This window comes from Pocillopora verrucosa, chromosome 1 (genome assembly GCF_036669915.1).
Source record: "Pocillopora verrucosa isolate sample1 chromosome 1, ASM3666991v2, whole genome shotgun sequence".
Classification (NCBI taxonomy): domain Eukaryota; kingdom Metazoa; phylum Cnidaria; class Anthozoa; order Scleractinia; family Pocilloporidae; genus Pocillopora; species Pocillopora verrucosa.
Window position 1 is genome coordinate 7028614 of NC_089312.1, and position 18271 is coordinate 7046884.

At 37.1% G+C, this 18271-nt stretch overlaps 1 protein-coding gene and 2 pseudogenes across 1 annotated transcript; 2 read left to right on the forward strand and 1 right to left on the reverse strand.

Annotated features, from left to right (window-relative positions):
- Positions 1-2338: 2338 nt before the first annotated feature.
- LOC136280350 (nephrocystin-3-like) lies at positions 2339-4278 on the reverse strand. The gene is made up of 3 exons (XM_066165377.1): positions 3852-4278; positions 2877-3478; positions 2339-2773 (listed from the first exon to the last, which is right to left on the reverse strand). The coding sequence occupies exons 1-3, from the start codon at positions 4276-4278 to the stop codon at positions 2339-2341; spliced, it is 1464 nt and encodes a 487-aa protein (XP_066021474.1).
- Positions 4279-6108: 1830 nt separating this feature from the next.
- LOC131792900 (ryncolin-2-like) lies at positions 6109-9432 on the forward strand (annotated as a pseudogene).
- Positions 9433-11036: 1604 nt separating this feature from the next.
- LOC136280421 (uncharacterized) lies at positions 11037-13272 on the forward strand (annotated as a pseudogene).
- Positions 13273-18271: the final 4999 nt, after the last annotated feature.

The following is an 18271-nucleotide window of genomic DNA, read 5'->3' on the forward strand; positions in this document are numbered from 1 at the left end:
ATCTAACATGTTGACCCTCATTTAAAAATAAAAAATAGTAACCTGTGCGCTTACATGAGATAAGAAAACTTTAATTAGTGAAGTTTTAGCAAATTGATCCATTGGCATATCAAAGAAGGTGCAAGTTATAATAGCACCATTCAGCTCATAAAGGTTGATGAAAAATTTTCGTTCTTAGTAATTAGATAATACTATAAATGCTGTATTCAATTGGATTATTACTGTCATTATTATGATAAAAATAAAAATAACGAGAGGGATCAGTAACACCATGGATATTTGAAGTTGTGTTTATTTTTTATACTTGGATATTTGCAGATGAGGCGAGTGTTTACAAACAGAAAATCAGTATGCAACAACGATGAAGTTATTTCTATTTCAGAAGGATAGCGCTTGGAGCTAATACAGTATAGTTTTAACTCGGCTTTGAACTTTGGCTATCGTCTGACAAGAGTTGAATAAGAACGCTAATTTACTTTATTATCACGTGATCCTCAAAGACAAAAGTAAATGGGCAGTCCGAGTTTTGAAGGTTTTCATGTACGAAAACAAGAATCAAACACATTTAACACTCGTATAGTATGTATAGTTTCGTGTTCAAATAAAAAAATAACAGAACAAAACAAAACAGGAAAGATGAAAAACATAGCCAAATTAGCATAAATATAAAAATTCATACTAATTACGATGGTGTCAGAGCGACTGCGATCATGCTTAGGTCCCTCGTTGCGAGCTCCCCTCATCGCAAGGGAGAAAGGCTCAGAAGTTACATCGGCCGCCCTTTGAGTGAAAAACGAAGAGCTTGCTCTCAAACCCTTTCCAAATTCTAAAGGAAATTTTGTATTCTATTACCAAAAATGTATCATTGTGCGTGACTAGATTTTATTCGAAAATGGCCGTACGAAGAATATCAATTAATCTTTCTTAAGCATTTCAACTAGCTACGAAGCTTACCAAGAATCTCGATTTTAAAAATTCAATCACGTTTAACCAAGTTTGTTTTCTTTTGCTTTTTTACTTTTGCTGGTAGCGTTCTCAAAACAAAGAAACTGTGTTTCAGATGTAGTTAGAAAACACTGCAAGAAAAAAATTAAAAGTCTATTGTAATTGATAAAAGCATGGTGAAGCTTTGCGATGTAAAATTTTACTTACAAAAATATGACGGATTTCATATTAAATAATGAAACTGTAACAAAATTCTTGAACGTGATTGGTTATCACCAGTCCGATTTGAGCTAATAGGACAGAGTAGGCGTCATGCTTGTAAATGTACAATGCAATAGGACAGTTAAAGGGACAGTCGACACGTCATGTCCGTGTAAGTTAACAGAACGGGTCGTGCGCGCGCGCTGTTGTCTCGCATTTCGCCAAGTTAACTGTTGTTTCTTTTAAAAAACGTATAACCGATGTTTAGTTTCCTTCTAAAAGTTTGTAATTGTTTTTATTGATGGGTAACGGGACTGCATGTCGTCCAATTATGTCTGTAATCATACTCTTTAGTAACACATTGCTTCGCGGTCGTCCGATTTTGTTAATCACTCGTATGATTACAGACCGAATTGGACTCCACTCGGTGCTATTACTAGTATCAATCAGGACTGTCAAAATTTCCTTGAATGTGATTGCTGGATGAATTGCCCTTTTTTAACTAATTTTTTGCAATGAATCCGATTTCATTTTCCGGCAAGTGACCCAATTGGACAAGAGATAAAGTTAAAAATTCAACCTTTACAGAGTAACACTGAAGGCAGCCATTCTAATCTCCACAGATTTCTAAGTGAAAGCTGTGGTATAATGTGGATGCGAAAAGGATACTGAAAGGAAAAAAAGTAAATTGCAAAATTAAAAATACATTATGTATTCTCTTCCATAACAGAAAATCTCTCCCTGTTTATAAATTGTCCTCCTAAAGATCCTGAAAATCGTCACGACGGGCGTTCGCTTTAATTAACTTTGACTTCTATAAAACTCAGGAAAATGAAGAGATCAATCGGATCGTGGTTTTGGTATAAGTACCTTAATGTCTCACAATGACAAGCAGTCAACGGCTTTCTCATCAGAATTTAAAGATGTCTAAATGTTTAAAATAAGAGAAGAAATCCTTAAAGTAGGTGTGATTTAACAAAAAGTGTTGGTTACGTATTGATCAACCCTTATCGTATCGATAGCGAAATTTGTTATTAATTAGTCTTGAAGTTCGCACGAAACAAAGTATGCATGCATCAAGATTATTTAGTGATGAGATGCCTGAGCTTGACATCTGTAATCCAACATTTTAATCATAGGTTACAGAGCAAACATGCGTGTCTGCATATACAAAGGCCGTCCGAGTATTTTGCTATAATTGAGCCAGCTTATTCTGAATAATTCTAACTTTAACGTGTCCAGAGCCAAGGTTTCGAACACAAATCGCCAAAGCATGATCATAGTTCCTTTTCGCCTCCTCATCGTGACCCTGATCATTGTGTGCGTCACCAATATTTTCATAAGTTTCTCCAACTTTAAGATGATTACGTCCGAACTGTTTTAGGCAAATGTCCAAGGCAAGTACATGGTAGTCCATTGCTTGCTGGAAATCACTTACATTTCTGTATAGAGTACCCAGGTTATTGAAAGAATCTGCGACATCTACATGCTCAGGTCCGAGCTGTTTCAGACGAATGTCTAGTGCACGTGTATGGTAGTACTTTGCTTGCTGGAAATCAACTAGATCACTGTACACAGTACCCAGGTTATTGTAGGAAGATGCGACATTTCCATGCTCGGATCCAAGCTGTTTCAGACAGTGCACGTGCATAGTTGTCCTTTGCTTTCTGGAAACAGCCGAAATCACTGTACACAGTACCCAGGTTATTGTAAGAAGCTGCCACACCTACATGCTCAGGTCCGAGTTGTTTCACACGAATGTCCAGTGCACGTACATGGTTGTGCTTTGCTTTCTGAAGATCACTTAGATTTCTGTACACAGTACCCAGGTTATTGTAAGAAGCTGCGACATCTATATACTTAGGTCCGAGCTGTTTCACTCGAATGTCCAGTGCACGTGCGTGGTAATCCTTTTCTTTCTGAAAATCACCAAGATCACTGAATACAGTACCCAGGTTATTGTAGGAGGCTGCCACATCTACATGCTCAGGTCCGAGCTGTTTGGGATAAATTTCTAGTGCACGTGCATGGTTATCCTTTGCTCTCTGGAAATAACCTAGATCACTGTATACAGTACCCAGGTTATTGCAAGAGGCTGCCACATCTACATGCTCAGGTCCGAGCTGTTTCAGACGAATGTCCAGTGCACGTACATAGTTGTCCTTTGCTTGCTGGAAATAACCTAGATCACTGTATACAGTACCCAGATTATTGTAGGAATCTGCGACAACTACATGCTCAGGTCCGAGCTGTTTCAGACGAATGTCCAGTGCACGCACAAGGTAGTACTTTGCTTGCTGGAAATCACCTAGATCACTGTATAGAACCCAGGCTTTTGCAAGAAGTTGCAAAATCTACATGATTAGGTCCGAGCTCTTTCAGATTAATGTGCAATCCACGTACAAAGTAGTCCTTTGCTTGCTGGAAGTCACCTAGATTTCTGTATACAGTACCCAGATTATTGTATGAAGTTGCGACAGCTACATGCTCAGGTCCGAGCTGTTTTAGACGAATTTCCAGTGCACGTACATGGTAGTCCTTGGCCCGGTGGAAATCACGGAGATTACTGTATATAGTACCCAGGTTATTTTAAGAAGCTGCGACACGAGTTTGCTCAGGTCCAAGCTGTTTAAGACGAATGTCCAGTGCACGTGTATGGTTGTCCTTTGCTTTCTGGTAATCACCTAGATCACTATATACAATACCCAGGTTATTGTAAGAGGCTGCCACATCTACATGTTCAGGTTCGAGCTGTTTCAGGTAAATGTCTGGTGCACGAGCATGGTTTTCTTTTGCTTTCTGGAAATTACCTAGGTCACTGTATACAGTACCCAGGTTATTGTAAGAAGCTGCGACATATACATGCTCAGGTCCAAGCTGTTTCAGATGAATGTCCAGTGCATGCGTATGATAGTTCTTCGCTTGCTCGAAGTTACCCTTACATTTGTGTGTGGTTCCCACAAGGAAATAGAGTTTTGCTTTTCCGAGAGCGTCGTTTGCATCACCTGAGTGTATAATTTTCAAGGCCACTTCGAAGTAGGTCATAGCAACTTCGTATTCACAATGGTTGAGGCACATATTTCCTAGGATCAGAAGGTCATTACGGTAATCTTGCAAGGGAATAACACCCATTTTGCTGACTTGAGATTATTCTTGCATAGAAAACAGAGATGGCTGGATTTTAGTCTCCGGTTACTAAGAACTCAGCTAGTATCCAGCCATCTTAACAGAACAAGCTTGGTCAATAACTCCAATTTATCGACTAGTAGCACGGAGCTTGCGTACTAATTTTGCCGCTGTGTTATGGTTCATAAAAAAACGAACAGTATATGCACAGAAGTTAGGGCATGACATATATATTATTTTCTCGTAAGGCAACCCTTATACACTCATTTAGGACTTGTTTCGAAACTGCTTTCCAGACCACTAGATTTTGGCAAAGATTCTAACATGTATTGTCCAGGCGTGTTATCTATCAGCCCTTCAGTTCAACTTGTCTACTGGAAATTTGTTTCGTATGGCACATTTAGGCTTCAAAACGTTTTTATCATACTGCATTGAAGATTACAGCGTTAACGTATTAAGTTTGAGTGCAACTATATTTGATGGCCTTTCGCGCCTTTACGTAAAATCCTACAGGCTTACTCTGGCCATTCCTCCAGTTTTTCGGAACAGCTTCATTAACGAGTCGAAACGCAAGTTTCTCTGATGATTTTTTATTGTGTTCTTCGCATTATTCACCCGCTGATGAGTGAATAATGTTCATTAGCAGGGGAGGGCGCACCAATCAGTTACTGACATCAATAAAATAGCTAATTTTGTATCTACTGATTCAATTCAATCACCTTTTTTTTTTCTTAGTTGTCATGTTATTAGCAGTTTATAAACTAAATATTGCTGTTTTAAAGGGGGCCTTGTTTTGGCGTTGATCATTTCTATCCGGTTTGGGTCGAGCAATAATCCACAATGTCAAAGTTTCTTGTTTTGCTCCAGTTCTTCAAAATTCTAACAGCTTTTACTATAATTACTACTAGTGAACAATATCGCAGATCTGATGAAAAGAATAATGTTTATTTTGTCGAGCATTTGAATAGAATGCTAAACATTGATCAACTGGCATCTTACAAAGTCTACGATTCAATGGCCTGTGGCCTTCACTGCATCCGACACGAACTTTGCATCTCTGTCAACTTTGCAGTTGAAGCGGATCTAACGGGACACTCCTGTGCGCTGCTGAAAGCGGACAGATTTCGATATCCCAACAAACTTAACTGGAACAACTCTTATCATCACTACAGTTTAGCGGTAAGGAAAAAGTTTATTAACGCTAAAATGATACCTAAAAACTCATAACAACTTCTCGCATAAACAATGTATGGCCTGCATGCAAAGAAGCAATGCCGATTTCATTTCCTCTTTGTTTATTTTCATTCCATACCTCTTTATCATCGATTGTATAATTTTCTTTTCTTTTCCCGGTGAACCTTCTATCAAGGTCTTCAAATACAGTACTTTACTTATCGAACTACTTCAATCATGCTAGTTCAATTTCTTGTGGAATAATCACGGCAGCCGATCAGAACAGAGGGCGATTTTACGGAAAGCCTCATCATTTACTTAACAACTATTCACGGAAGCATAGTTGGCTAATGAGTGATATTTACATAGGCGCACGACGGCGAAGTAAATATCCACTGCTCACCACCAATACCGAGATGTAATAGTATTAGTATATACTAAAACAGAGAGATAATATAGCACAAAAATATGATTTCAAAAGTGATTAGCAAAGGATAATCGGAATTTGAGTAGCCAATGAGAGCGCGCCTTCGACGCTATCCAGTGTTTCAATATATAATAAATAGAGAATAATACATGGGCGCGCATAGTGAAGAGAAATTCTACATGTTCAAGCAGCCATGTATTAATTAGTTTTGCATAGGCCATAAAGATAAAAACTCAATGGGAGACTTTTTGGTGGCTTCTGAAATCAGTCAGTTGAATATATCTTGTCAGTTTTAATAAATCTCTGAAAACCGATGTTTGTTACAAATTCCTTTCCATCCATCGCAAAAAAGGAGACAAATACATGCCAGCTAAGCGATTCTGACCTGTTTTCTGGTCATGTAAATTTTTCAACAGAAGATGGAGCATTATATAAAGGAATAAAGGTTATGACACAACTCGATTTTAATGATATGGGACTCTCGGGCGGGGAGCCTATAGAAATTCATGTTTTATTTGACTCAATGTCAACCATTGTACGGCTCATTACTCAATATTTTATTTTAAAATAGATTGCAGCCTTTTTTCTTAAACGGAGAGTACACTTCTCACCCAGTTGTCAGGTGCTCAAATATTCATTTGGTAAATAGCTTTTTAGAAGTTAAAGCATTTAAGACCAAATCACTTTCGAAAGGATATTCGTTTATTTTTATTTTTTCCATAATTTTAGAGCCCTTGCATGGAGGAAGATCCGTGCAAAGAGAATGAAAGGTGTCTTGTTGACTACAAATCAAACACTCAGTTCTGTAAGTGTATAGGAGGTAACTGGAGACCCGGTGGTCCTTCGTATCTCGATACTCAAACTTTTGCAGACTTAGAGATTAGTGTCCTCTTTAACAGATTGAACAAAATGTGTACAATAAAACAATTATTTAATTTGGTTTTTGGGTGATATCATGAGTTATCAAACCTAGAGTCTGTGTTATCTGCCTCAGCCTTCGATCACGGCATTGATAATTCATAATACCGTGCTCAACCTAATCCAATAACGGCTTATTGTTATCTGACTTCGAATATGGGACAGCAATGGTGTGCATATGCGAGTTACTTAAGTCGTCGGAATGGTATACAATCTGGGTAATATATTCATATTTTGAAGGATTGCTTGAAACTTTGAGGCCACTTTATTACAAATGATAATTTGATATTGTCAAGGAGCCATATCCTCAGCGATATTATCATAGAAGTTTCTAATTGCTAATTTCATGATACCTCGCTCATCGTATAATCGCCTTCGAGTTAATTTTACCGAAGAAGATGGGGCACTGTTTAAAGGAATACAGGTTATAATACTGGTTGGTGTTAGTATTAGAGAGCTATGAGGCGTTGAATTGAGTTTAATGGAGTGGGAGGGCTGGAGAGTGAAAATATTTAACTCGGGGTCATAATGTAACGACTAAGTGCCACGAGCTCCCTGAGTCTTCGCCACGAGCCGAATATATTCCAGTATGGCCCTGTCACTCAATAAGCTATTTAACACATGACCACTACTTCTCGAAACTTTCGAAAATTTTTGTTTCAGCTTAAATAGGACCCGAAAGACGAGTGCACGCGGTACAACCACAAGAAAGATACTACTTTAAAAACTGTTCTCTTTATTTTTTCGAGTCAGAACAAGAAAATCAGAATTCATCGAAAAACGGGTCTTACTTTCTCACTTCTTTATTTCCACCGAGTACAAGTCCACAGTTAGAAGCTTTCTTTGTGATTGCGCACGGGGTGTCAGGCGAGTCATATAACGTTATATGTTTTCGTTCTTTTGAGAGTGCAGGCCTAAAGGTTATGACGCCATTAATTTTTATTTTCATTACAGACAATAACGTTGATACTCTCAGTGAGTTATATCCTCAGATGTTTAATTCATAGATTGCCCCAAAAACACTATTATCAAGATGATTCCTCAACTGACGGTGAGTACTGGGTTTACCCTGATGAAGAAGAACCATTTCAAGTGCTGTGTGACATGAAAACTGATGTTGGAGGATGCACCACCTTTCAAAGGCGCATGGATGGCTCTGTAGACTTTTATGTCGGCTGGGATTCATACAAAAAGGCTTTTTGTACTTTTGGAACAGAATTTCGGATCAGCTTCTTAGTGTCACTATTACTGGACTCAACAAAAAGAGTTCTTTTTCTTCCATGTAAAGTGATGAAGATTAAAAATTGAAATTCTTGACATAATTTTTTCCGCTGGCTTTGTTTCTTTCCGATGGAAATAATTGGGGGACAAATGCAGACGTAGACGGGGGTTATTGTGTGATAACTGTCCGGTGAGTTTACAACACATGACTAACTATAAAGTAGCTAATTTAATTGCGCAGAAAATGGAAAGGTGGGTTATAGAAGTCGGTAACTTTATACTATCAAAGGATTACACCTTTGGGTTTCTATTCTAAAGATTGTCCTAGGAACTGTCTTGACCATTATCAAAATGGCTCCACTTCCGACGGAGTGTATTTGATTTACCCTGATGAAGAACAACCCTTCCAAGTACTGTGTGACATGACAACTAATGGTGGAGGATGGACCACCTTTCAAATGCGCATGGATGGCTCTGTAGACTTTTATGTCGACTGGGAATCTTACTAAAAAGGCTTTGGAAATCTGGATAGAGTTTTGGCTTGGGAATGACTACCTTCACCGTCTCACTGCATCTGCCAACATGGTGTTTCGAATTGATATGGAGGATTACGAAGGCGACCGAAGATTTGCCGAGTACACGACCTTCTTTGTGGCCGAAGAAAGCAATGATTACCGGGTAACGATCGATACATACCGAGGCACCGCAGGCGATGCATTACTATCTCTCAGTAGGCCTATCAGGTTTGTTTCAGACATTTCAGTTTTTCGTATAATGCTTAGCGAATAGTTATATAAAGCTAACCCTGAGAGCTCTGCGCAAGAACCGAGAAAAGTATTCATTACCCGCTGAAGATGAAGATCTCTACACTTATTCAAGTTAAACATCTCTTTTTGAGAATGTACTGCTACAGGCAACATTGCTGATCAAAAGATCCAACTTATATCTGACGCATATTGCTGACAATTACAGCTCCTTTTGAATTGGTGCTAGTACATTCCTCTACGCTACATTATTAACCATAAAATGCGTTTTGTTGATTCCTAACGTTACCATTTGTCTTTCACGTGCCTGATGGGGGAATATTCTCTTTCTACACTTTGCTGATAATGCAGCCTTATTGCTGACCATACAATGTTATCAGTAGCATTGTTGTTCAGCTCTTCCTCAGTTTCTTAAAAAAATTCTTTTTTCATATCAGAAATATGAAGTTTACAACCAAGGACAGAGACAACGACGTCGCTAACAGTAAGAATTTTGCCTTGTACTATAAAGGCGCCTGGCGGTACAACTATTGCCATAACGCAAATCCAAATGGTTTGTACCAAGGTGGAGGTAACGCACAAGGAATTACATGGGAACCATTTCGGGGACAAGATTATTCGTTAAAGCACATCGAGATCAAACTTCGACCAGCATAATTTGTATCTTAGAAATTGCGTGTTGAAGCCTTCAGCAAACTACTAGTGATAATAATAATGAAAATACAGTGTAATAACAACAACAATGATAATGATAATAAGAATTACTATAATAATTATAATAATTATAACAATTATAATAATTATAATAATTCTAAAAAATTCATTATAATGAAAATGCACATCAAGATGTTTCATTGCAAATAAATAGAAGGTCTGAAAATGAGAAAAAAATATGAGAAAACGAAGACTTCATATTAATGACGAAATCATAATTAAAAGTGAATTTATTAAAACAGCTTTGGTCCTAAACAGGATCTGCTTCTGAGATGAACCTATCTTTTTATTATCTTTATTATTATTATTATTATTATTATTATTAATATTTCTTTTTAAATAAAGCGCACAGATGATTCTTTCACAACTGCGATAGAAAACAATTAAGTAAATAATCCTCATGTTTTAATCAACTAAGATTAATCTTAAGGTTCGTGAATAACATAATCAACTGATATGTAGCTTTTATTGCAAAACTTTTTTATACACTTTGCATGGTTTGGTAAGGTCACAAATACTAGCTGCATAAACTGAAAGGCCAAGAAACATTTTTGAAAGCACAATCGCACGAAAAGATTACCTATTTACTTTTAGGGGACTCTTCTTTGCGCAGGCTTTTGACTATAATCAAAATATTTTGGCCTCATATAACTTCACCTTGACATGTAAACTAAACTTGCAATTAATTTCTATCGTAACTCCTTATAAACGGAGGCTGCCATACTGCTTGATATTATATTATATGAAGAAAGGTACTAGTACTTGATTTACCTCGATTTCTTATGTAGGAATAGGGATCAACTCCCTGCAGTTACTGTTGTTGCAGAGCAAGTCGTTTGCATCACTCTAGTCCAATATAGACAAAGAAATGTCAGACAAATCTAGTGAAAATCTTCACCTATCAAGAGATGGATATATCTTCCATGTGATTAATAAGTTTGTAACAGTTATAATAAAGCTTTTAGGTTAATAAAAATTCCCTCATACTTTTCCCATCAAACCCTTGCTGCTATTTGATAGAATTATATCGATCTAGCTTGTTTTGTTGCCAATTTCTAGCAGTTGTTTTGTCTCATTTTTTGTCCGAGCACGTTCCAGCATTTTGCTGCTCTAAGGTTCATTGTCATTAAGCACGACTAGCGGAGGGCTGTAATATCTGAACAAATCGTTTGATTGGACGTGTCAACGGACAGTTTCGTCTTAATTTTATGACCCAAACTGTTCTGTTTGCTTGCTTCTGAGAAAAGTTTATTAGCTTTCCGTCTAAATCTTTCTGATTGGCGGGTAAAACAGTTTGTTCGCCCCCGATAATTGTTTGATCGAAAGCCAAGAAAACACCCAAACAATGCTGACATTACACCTACTGATTGACGGTTTTAAGAACGGTCGCGTGATAATTCAACGGCGTACTCTATTTTCATTCTGGCACTTTCCTTGTACCTGTTAGCCTAGTTTGGCAAAAAAAAAATTAAGCATTCAATCACTTTTCCTCGTCATAAACTTTCTGAAGGTGAAGAAAAACATGCATATTAGCATAATATTTCTTTTTTGTGTGTGTGTACGGCATAAGCCGTATTTTAGAAGCAGACCTCAAAGCTGTTAACCTCACTTAAAAGGTAACAGGGCAAAAACTGAATGGAAGAATGATAAAAAAAAAATGGATTCGGAAAGTTCCTCTCAGTTTGAGTGAGTGGATGGAGAGCGATGTCAATCTTACAACTTTGGAACCGTTAATGGCTACCAAGAGATATTCAAATGCAAACTATGCGACTCTGATCGATTTGCTGAATTTGCTAACTTACCAGAGGATAAAAATCTCATTCACAGAGGAATGATGGTAAGCTAAATCTGTCTTAGTGCATAAAAAGTTACTAGTGGCGCAAAGTTTAAATCTTATTATCTAAAATTGTAGCTGGATCTCTTAAAATGTTTTCTAACTGTGATAGATCAACCTTACTCTACCTAACATAAATTATGTCGGTAAAGTTAATAAGAATCTAGAGTACTATCTAAGGATTCTGCGACAATCTGTAGAGAAAGTTGCTGATGTTTTCCATAAGGAAAAAAGCCCGGAAGAGCGCTAATAAACAACAACAATAACAACTTCAAAACAGGTGGGCCACAAGAAAGAAAAAAATTTAAAACCACTTTAAGGACATCATTTTTGCAATGAAAAGTTAGTAATCAGGAAAATAAACCATGCCCCATTTATGACATATATCCTGATATAAAAATTCCGGCGTTATCCTATCCGTGCATCAGTCGATGTATAGTTTTGAATGAGAATTTAAGGTCCTGCATATAGCATAGATAATGTAATTAAAATTAAGATATATGGCGGTTGTATTTTTTCCCCTATAATTTCAATTAAGTGAATTAGTATTTCAGGGTATTGTCAAAGTCAAGCAACATTTTCACCAAACCAAATGTTGTCTGCATAAATTCGACTTTATGAACCTGTTTTCATCACAATTTTTTTTCTTTCAAGACGAAAAAGACAAAATCGTTGGAAAACGTACAATGAGTGTCGCTGGCACTGCTCGCAATGCTTCCCAAGAGGCCTTGGAATGGTGTAATGGTAAAGTTTGGCTATCACTGGTGATTGGTTTGGTCGCTTCTGAAGTCACAGTATCCATATTTTAAAATCAGGTGAGTTTGAGATAAAGCGAATAAATGACTTGATAAAAAATGATAATAATCGTAAAATGATAATGTGACCTTGAAAAGAAAAAATAGAAGCGCTAGCTTTTCCCTTCATAGCGGCATCATTTTATTTCGGTCAAATTTTAATGTAATATCAGGTGGCTTGTAAATATTTCTTTTCAAGCTAGAATTGGAATCTCAATTCCCGAGATAATACACGTGCATGCTATAAACACCAAACAAATAGAGGATCTTTTCTTTCTTCATTCCTTTTCCTATTCCTTGGAGCGTTGTTATATAGAAGCGGTCAACAGCGTTCGCGGGTCTTGATTACCTTACCGAGGATTAGGGTCTAACTTATCTTTTATTCAAAAACGATCTTGATCACTATAATTTTCTCTCTAAAAAGAATTAGTCGCGGAGGCGACAACCTAGCCAGGAAATATTTCGCGGCTTCTCTTGGAAATGGTAACATTTAGCTTTAGCGGAAGCGGTTACATCGCTCTTCATGCATTCAGGTAAAAGACGTGGTGGCTGACTTTACTGGATCGATCCAAACGGTGGTTCAACAGATGACTCTTTTCAGGCTTTTTCCGACATGCAGATTGATGGTGGAGGCTAGACACTCTTTTCTACGAAAGTGTCTTCGTCAAAGTAGCGTTCCGGGAATAGCAGCAAAAACAACAGACGCAGACGCTGTAAGTTACATTCACCCTAACATGGGGGACTGGGAAGAAGTTATGTTCCGGCTAAGTGACGTCAATACCATCCGAGTTAATAAAACCAGGAAGGCAGATGCTCCAAACAAGGACAAAACAGACCTCGACAAGTTCTTGATGGGAACAACATACAATATAATGTGATGTAATGCAATCCAAGGTTTTTACAAGTACACGCGGTAGATCGCAATGAGAGGAGTCCCCCTTCTGGTTTGTCACATTATCAAATTTCCAATTCGATTCAAACGGAGGGATATCTGAATTCCATTTCGACACGGACAAGTGGCTTAAAATGTGGTATAGCGCTAACAGCTCAAACAGCTACGTCGTTTCCGACGGGTTACAGGTCGCGGGTTACTGTTATTTAAACATTCGCATCTTGGTGATGGTACGATACAGGCAAACTGAAGTTCAAAACTGAGATTTTTTTATTAGGATTTTACTCTCACTATTGGAATAAAAATAAAAATAAAAATAACGAGAGGGATCATTAACACCTTGGCTGTTTAAAACTATGTTTGATTGGTACACTGATATATTTGCAGATAAAACAAGTGTATCCGTGCGATGTCTCAAATCAACTAAAGCAATAAAAACAAGCATGCAAAAGAAAAAAAAATAAAACTGTTCACATAGAATAAAAGAGAACCAGTGAAAAGGATATCCCTTTGGCGGTCAAACAGATCCGGAAAAACTAATAAATGCCTAAGAATATCACATGAGAAATTATGATCATCTCCTCAGCTCTGTGTTAGTAAAGCTAGAGCTAGAGCAAAAAATACGTTCAACTTGAACAGCAGTAAAGTTTTGTGACTTCACTTAGGACTTCAGTGAAAAAAAAAACAAAAAAGAAAAAGGAAAGTAATTTGAGAAAGTTATGCAAAAGTTTCCGATTGCTTTTAAAAAGCATTCAAGTTCTTTCCGTAACACGAGATATGAAGGAATATAGCGTTTATTTACTTCTTGATTAATATAGATTTTCTGAATACATGATCTGAAAGGTAGCTTTTCCTAATAGCCAATCAGGCGTTGATAGTTTCAGTCTTTCATAAGAATTTTCATTTTAAGATAATGATCTGAAAAAGCTGTATGCAGCCGGCTTTCTTTATATGACTTCATCCCTGTTTTAAGGCATTCGATCTGAATGAAAGTGAGGGAACAGCGAAAATATATTTCAGGTATTTACTCCTTTTTGTCACTAGAAAGGTCGATACAAGAAAAGATAAGATTAGACGTCAGTGAAATTTGACAGAAAAAGAACCCAGTGAAGGGCAGATCTTTCGACTCTAAAGGAAGAAACTGGTATTTTTGCAATAATTACATAAGCGTTCTTCAAGAGCCGATGAAAAATTCATAATTACTCAGGTCTGCCATCAAACACTGCGCAGCCTTAAAAAGGGAATTAAGAATAGAAATTTTTTCACTGATTCCTGATATATTCCGTATTACTTGTTAATATTTATTTAGACATTCTCCGCTGCGATTATAACAATAACAACATTTTCATGTTTTTATATCCGGTGAACTGTTTACAGCGACACGTTGTCTCTGGCTCCTACTCAGAAGCGGAAATAAAAGAGAGAAAAACTGAAGAAAAAAACCTTCATAAGAATTACGTCATTGAGGAAAATGTGATTGCAAAGGTAGGAGAGAAGTAAACATAAAAATAATTTATTTACAACCCTTCTTTTCTAGCATAAGGGTAATTTCATAATATTATGATAATTCAAATTGTTCTTATTGTCAAATGTGTAGAATGTAGCTCAGAGAAGTTTCAATGAAAGTGTCAGTCAAACATAGCAGTTTCAAAAAAAATAGTATTTGTCATGATAATTGTGATATAAATGGATCTTGTCGTTTTCTGAACAGCCTTGGAATCTGAGGTATGTAACGAGATTCCGATACAAGATACAAGGGGATTTTCCCCGATAAATTAAATGCATTCTTGATCATTTTACTTTATTTGAGTATATTATTTAAACTCAACTCAATCTTCAAACTTCCCCTTAGCCCATCAGCTGAAAACAGGACGATGGTGTCCAGAAGGACTTTCTGGGGTTTCATTATTGCTTTCTGTAAGCACTGTTGTCTTTATTTCATAGAGTGTCATTTTAAGCGACTAAATATTTTATTTAAACCTATTTTAAAAGATTGGAAATAGCTACTTTTAGACTGAAAGTATGGTTCTTATGAGAGTACCTTATGTTTTCCTCAAATATTCTCGCCCAAATATTATCAACTTGGGAGAAAGTAAGTGACACGCGCACGGGAGAGACACACTGTGGAGGAATTTTGCTAGAGGAAAGTGCGAAAATAGAGTTACTGCTCCCTGGGAAATTATGAGACAATATGGCACCGAAGTTTATTTTCGCCTCTCTCTCGAGTCCGATTGGTTAAGTTCGCTGCAAACCATGTTCGTGACTTAATTTATGCAGGGCATATGGTCGACAAAACAAAATACGTTATTGCTGTTCTTCGTTCAATTTCCAATTTCATTGTACTACAAAACGATCGTCTCTTCAATTATATAAAAAAAAAGATAGAAAAGAAAACAGAAAAAACGAACCTTATCCACGGTACTCAGAATCTTTTACTTTTCGTTGTTCGGCACTGAATGCGCTCTCGCGTAATTATGACACTTGCATTTCCCATGGAAAAAACCTGTCCAAACGGCGCTTGGTTAGAAAATTTCAGCCGACAAATTTTGAAAGCAAACCGAAAACCGAAAGAAAAGATCAATTATATATCTAACGGAAAAAATATCTTAATAACGATGTAAATTTATCGTGCGCTGGTTAATTTCAATCGACATGCGATATTTTTTTTACCAACTCCGTTTTTCGATCATTGCGCGATGCATGATGCTGAAATCGGCATATTAAATTCGATTGCTAAAAATTCTAATAATATACATGGAAAAATTACTCAGTTCTGATTGGTTAAGATAAATGCAGTTTGTAGGTAATTCAGTGCAGAAGAGAGTTAATTCAGTGCAGAAGAGGGTTAATCCAGTGCAAAGAGAGTAACAAATCAGACATTCTGATTGGTCAATAATCAAAGAAACTCACGGATAGCCAATCAAATGCGAGCCTTGGATGTCGCAACAAAATTTGAAAATTTACAATTTGCGAGCGAAACAATGGCCGGCTTTTTTAGTAGGTTTTCTTTCGCCACCACAACTGAAAAACATCTCAAACAACGAAAACACTGTAAGAAGCACTGATTTTTGGTGCTCGGTTTGGAAAAAGTGGTGTTTAGAGAAGGGAAAGGAAATCGAAAATTACGAGCCGACTCAGCTAAAGACTTTGCTCGAGCGATCCGACGCCGAAATTAAAAACAAACATGGTTAAACCTCGGAAACGACGATTCCATTTCATCGAAAGTGATTTGGACACAGACTGAACAATTCCTTGAACTGTTTAGCGGGACTTTGAACTTTTTTGCGCCTTATAGATGTGAAGATATCATTGCATATTATTGTTTTGATCGCACGCGGTTGTTTTGACAGAACGCACGGTTAGAATAAATTATTTTTGCACTTGATGCGCGCGCTTTGCTTATGCTTAATTATGATAAGCCATCGCGTATTTTTCCATGTATATTATTAACACGTAATCACATGATTTTTCTCGTGCAATTTGGGATAAACAAGCAGTTGTTAATTTTTTCAAAGACCACAAAAGTGCACGAGCCCTATGGGCTCGTACAATTTTGTTAGTCTATAAAAAAATTTACTCGTGCTTATTTATTCCAAATTGCACTCGAAATCATGTGATTACCTATACAAAACAAGGAAGTTAATGACGTCTGTGCCGTCTAGATATCTCTGAATATCTACAGATCATGTCAGGTTTCAAAGCATCAGCGAGTAACCCGCTTAAGTTACGAACGTTATCCTTTCTTGGCCAATTTTCAATCGCTATAAGATGTAATAATCTCGAAATATTGACCTTAAACTTCTACAAAACCATTTGGAATTTTAATATAGACCACATGTGGTCTATATTAGAGCAAGATGTATGTATACACGGAAAGGGTTAAGTCTAAAGCTTCATTAATTCTTTGGAATGTGTGATACTGATGATACAGTTTCCTCTATTGTTCCTCTTTTGCTCCTCATCAGTACTATTGTTATATCTTTCTAGTTATATATTTCCACATAGTTTTCATATAACCAGTCTCCGCGTTGTCTAACGTATATAGCTTTTCATAAAAACGTTATTTCAAGTTTAGCGTTTCCTTAAACGTCTCTGAAAACAAGCTTCCCTTCAAGATGCTCTGTTTCAATAGCTTTGGTGAAGTGTACTCTCATTTTCTTTTGTTTTTACAAGCCGTTGCACTAATAGTGGAAGTACGCCTTCAACGAGTTGTCCCATCGTTTCACTCAACTCAGCTCTTGCAAACTCCAAAAGGACATTACGTGGAACTGAATTTCACCTTGAAGATTTCACATCCAACACCATGCATTGATGACATGTACCTTGAGGTTCGCGATGGAAACAACGAGTCTTCCAATCTTCTTGGCGTATTTTGTGGGAGTAATATTTCTGGTATTGTGCGATCCAGTGGACAGAACTTGTGGTTGAGAAAATCAGATAAATTCAATCACTGGTTGTTCCATAACAATTTCAGCGGTTCATACAGTAACAAAACAGCTAATACAACAGGCAAGCATTGACTAACTGAATTTTTAATAAGCCACTGAAAAACAGTGCGTATTTTGAGAGTTTTACACTTCTGATGAAAGGAAAATAGCCATAGCTAATGCTTCTTGTACTCAACTGCTTTTGTAATTGCTAAGAATTCTTTTTTTTTATTTTTCAGTCAAACCCAACCTTGATAAAGTGGTCGAGACTCAGTTCGTTCTTTTCAATCATTCCTCATCTCTTTGGTGTCCGGCACAAGGTGCACCGGCACCAGTCATTGTTTGGAGAAAGAACGGCATTCTGATACAGAACAGTACAAGTGTACTATATCAGCTGAACATTACTGGAGAAAACAATGACAATTACAGCTGTGGGGTGAACACACAGGATGGTTTTGACAAGAAACGAATCCATCTTGTCATCGAGAGTGAGTTTTAGTTACAAAAATGTGATTCTTAACCCAATCAGACTAAGAGGGAAATATATCGGAAATTGCAGAGTTTCTATACATTGCTGGTAAAATTAACAAATCTTAACGCTTTTTAACCTGGCTTCGCACCTAAGAGGCTGACAAAATACTTTTGTTGGTCCAGCACTAAATTCTCTTTCCTTACACTGGATTGTTATCGACTGTTACAGGGCAATTCAGTATTATCAACTGAGTTGATAGCGTAAACTGTCCACTGTAAAGAGTTTGAAAGCTGACGTCTCGAGCGTTGGCCCTTCGTTAGAGCGAAAGACACAGCGCCACAGTTTCTTTAGAAACTAACCCCC